Genomic DNA, 3288 nt, shown 5'->3' with positions numbered 1-3288 from the left:
AGGTTACGTTACTCTGAAATTACACGTAACTTACATGTAAGTTACAATTTCCGACTCAGCAATATAACATGTACATGTACCTATATGTAAACTGACGCGACTATATTATTTTTTATAAAAGCAATTAAATTTTGCAAAACATATTAAAAATAAATAGCATTAATTTATTTACTTATTAATTTCATTGTTAAATTCATATTTTTCCATAACCTTAATAATTTGATGGAAATTGCGATCTATTTAGCACTAATCTTTGAAGCGTTCAAATGATTAATTAGATGGTTAACTATATAGATCATAATTGTAAGAAAAATTGAATAGTATACATTTATTATTCTGTTTTTGTTCAGCACATGATGAATTTAGATTTTGTGCATTTTTTGTGCGCAGTAATTGTAGACAAACCGTTATTTTTGAAAACATTATCTTTATAATAATTTTTTTTATTATCAAATAAATCTGTCATTCAGGATGTTATAATGTTGTCTGATTTCTGAGTCAACTACGACGCATCGTTCCGTAATAACATTGATACGAACGTGTTATGTTACGATTATACAATTTTTGTTGAATAACTGTAACGCCAAAACGATGTATAACAGCTATATCACTTGCGTTTAACAAATATTACGTAACAGGTTATTTCCATGTCATATAGCACCTACATATCACAAGAATAACAATGTTAAATTACATGTAACTTCCATGTTATTCCATGTTATATTGCCGCTATAAAATGTGTTCACTGAGTAGTTTCTAGTCAAAAGTATTATAAAAGGAATATAAGAATGTAAGTACATACAAAAGGATGTACGTATGGATAATGTAATCAATTCAGAATATTTTTATTTTCATATGCTTGGTTTATGTATTTATCTAATGTATATAACATAACATAACCTATACTATACATAACTAACCTAACCTATACATTATATCCTCTGTATTAATATATCTCATAATCTCACGATTAAAAATTTTATTTTAGAACTAACAAGATGCCGAAGAGAAAATGTAACTTTAGTGAAGAATTAAAAAAGAAATACCCATTTATGAAACGTGGACGTTTTGATTGGAAAGTAGTTTGTACCTTATGCTCATCAACCATTTCAGTCGCACATAAAGGTTCACATGATATTGCCGAACATTTAGGTACACAAAAACATAAAAAGTGGGAGCTAAGTCAAGCTAGTACTTAAAAAATTGATAATATTTTTTCAAAATAATCCAAAAACGATAAAATTCACGCAGTTGAAGGAACTCTTGTATATCACACAATATATCATCATATTTCTTTTCTTTCTCTCGATTGTACTATGAGTTTAAATAAATTACTTTTTCAAGATTCTGATGTTGCTAAAACCGCTACTTCTAATAGAACTAAAGCCATTGCTATAGTTAAAAATATATTATCTCCACTATTAATATCTAAAACAATGAAAGAAATTGAAGACATATATTTTATAAGTGTTTCATGTGATACTAGTAATCACGGAGCTATAAAATTATTGCCTATTCTTATTCAATACTATGAAGTTAATCATAGTGATTAAAACAAAAATTCTAGAAATTTTGACTATTAAAGAAGAAACTTCTGACACAATATCTGATATGATTTTAACCAAATTAATAAAAAAACATTTTTTGTTGGCAAAATGTGTTGCTTTCAGTGGCGATAACTGCAATAATTTTGGTGGTAAAGATAGAAAAGAGCAAAACAATGTTTATGCCAAGTTAAAGAGCAGGCTGCAGAAACAAATAATTGGTATTGGCTGTCCAGCTCATATTATCATAATACGGTTCATAAAGGTTGTGATAATTTTTCTATTGACATAGAATCAATTATTATGAAAATTTTTAATCATTTCTCAGTGTTTACTGTAAGAACAGAAGCTTTGAAAGATTTTTGCGAACAATCTGAAATCGAATATTCCAAACTTTTATATCACTCGAAGACAAAATGGTTAAGTTTATATCCTGCTATTGAAGGTTTATTAAAATTATATGAACCGTTAAAAAATTATTTTTTAAGTTTAGAAAATCCACCAAAGATTTTAAAAAGTTTTTTCGAAAACGATTTTAGTGAAACATATCTGTTCACTATCCATTCAACCATGAACCTAATGCATATAAATATTGAAATAATTGAAAGAGCCGATAATTCCATTATTGAAGTAAAAAAAGTTTTAAAAGAAATTCTTCACAATTTAGATGAAAGAATCACTCAAAAATTCATACCATTAAAAGTAAAAGAAATTTTAAGTAAAATTAAAAATACAGAAAAAGAATTCTTCCTTGAAGAAATAAACAGTTTTTATGTAATAATGAAAAATTACTTAGACTCTTGGATTATTTTTCTTGAAGAACTAGATGTTTTTGAATGGATGGATGTTAATAAAATTAAATTAGCTCAATGGTCAAATGTTGAAAGGACACTTGAATATTTGCGCTTTTACGACATAGTGATCGACGAAGAAAAATTATTTAATGAATTTCTTTGCTTTCAAAAATTTGTAAAACAACTGTCTGATAAAATTACTGTTAATTGCAATAAATTTTGGTGCAATTTTTAAAAAAAATATGAAATTGGCAAAAACTGTCACGAACTAAAAAAAAAGCACAATTCTTTTTCTGCTTACCAGCTCATAATGCAAATGTTGAAAGAGTATTTTCTTTAATAAAAAGTCAGTGGAGTTCAGAAAGAAATAAGTTACAGCCACAAACTGTATCTGATATTATAAAAACAAAATATAATTCTCAAATGACATGCGAAGAATTCTATTTGTATTTTCTTCTAGTGTGATAAAAAATTGTTGGATGATATTGGAAAATCTGAAAAATATTTAAATAAAAACGAGTGAAAAAATGTAATTTTATTAACAAATATTTAGTATTAATTGTTGTTAAATATTACTAAATACTGTTAATATTTATAAAATGTTTATTTTAAAATAATCCTAATAACAGAGAATTATTATTAATTGCATAATTCTTTTATTTAAATGTGAAAAAATGTTTAATTTTTATAAATGTGTTATTTTATTATTATGTAAATTACATATAATAAATATTATAAAATTATATATATTGTAATTAACTTATTCTCATATATGTCCGGGGTTTTAGGCCTGTAAGTCCTAGTTTCAAAAATTTTAATATGGCAACCCTATGTGTGGGTCATTCTGGTTAAACAGCGACGAAACACAATGCACTTATCCTACTTTTCGGAATCCTGCAAAAATATGTAAGGTTGTTGAGTCTCAATTGACTCCTGAAGATAATCCAAAC

At 26.1% G+C, this 3288-nt stretch overlaps 1 protein-coding gene across 1 annotated transcript; it reads left to right on the top strand.

The window, feature by feature from the left end:
• The first annotated feature begins 712 nt into the window (after positions 1–712).
• Positions 713–2633, top strand: LOC118645751. Its single transcript, XM_036287457.1, has 2 exons — positions 713–1196; positions 1242–2633. The coding sequence occupies exons 1-2, from the start codon at positions 999–1001 to the stop codon at positions 1551–1553; spliced, it is 510 nt and encodes a 169-aa protein (XP_036143350.1). The 5' UTR covers positions 713–998; the 3' UTR covers positions 1554–2633.
• The last annotated feature ends 655 nt before the right edge of the window (positions 2634–3288 follow it).

Source organism: Monomorium pharaonis, chromosome 5, assembly GCF_013373865.1.
Source record: "Monomorium pharaonis isolate MP-MQ-018 chromosome 5, ASM1337386v2, whole genome shotgun sequence".
Taxonomy (NCBI): Eukaryota; Metazoa; Arthropoda; class Insecta; order Hymenoptera; family Formicidae; genus Monomorium; species Monomorium pharaonis.
The sequence above is the reverse complement of the archived record's forward strand: the minus strand, read 5'-3'. Positions and strand labels throughout refer to the sequence as shown.

What these genes read in the sequence shown, in the direction of transcription:
- LOC118645751 (XM_036287457.1), top strand. Translation starts at nt 999, where the DNA reads ATGCCGAAGAGAAAATGTAACTTTAGTGAAGAATTAAAAAAGAAATAC. An exon ending in AGCTAAGTCAAGCTAGTACT is followed by an intron (nt 1,197 to 1,241) that starts TAAAAAATTGAT and finishes AAAAACGATAAA; the next exon opens with ATTCACGCAGTTGAAGGAAC.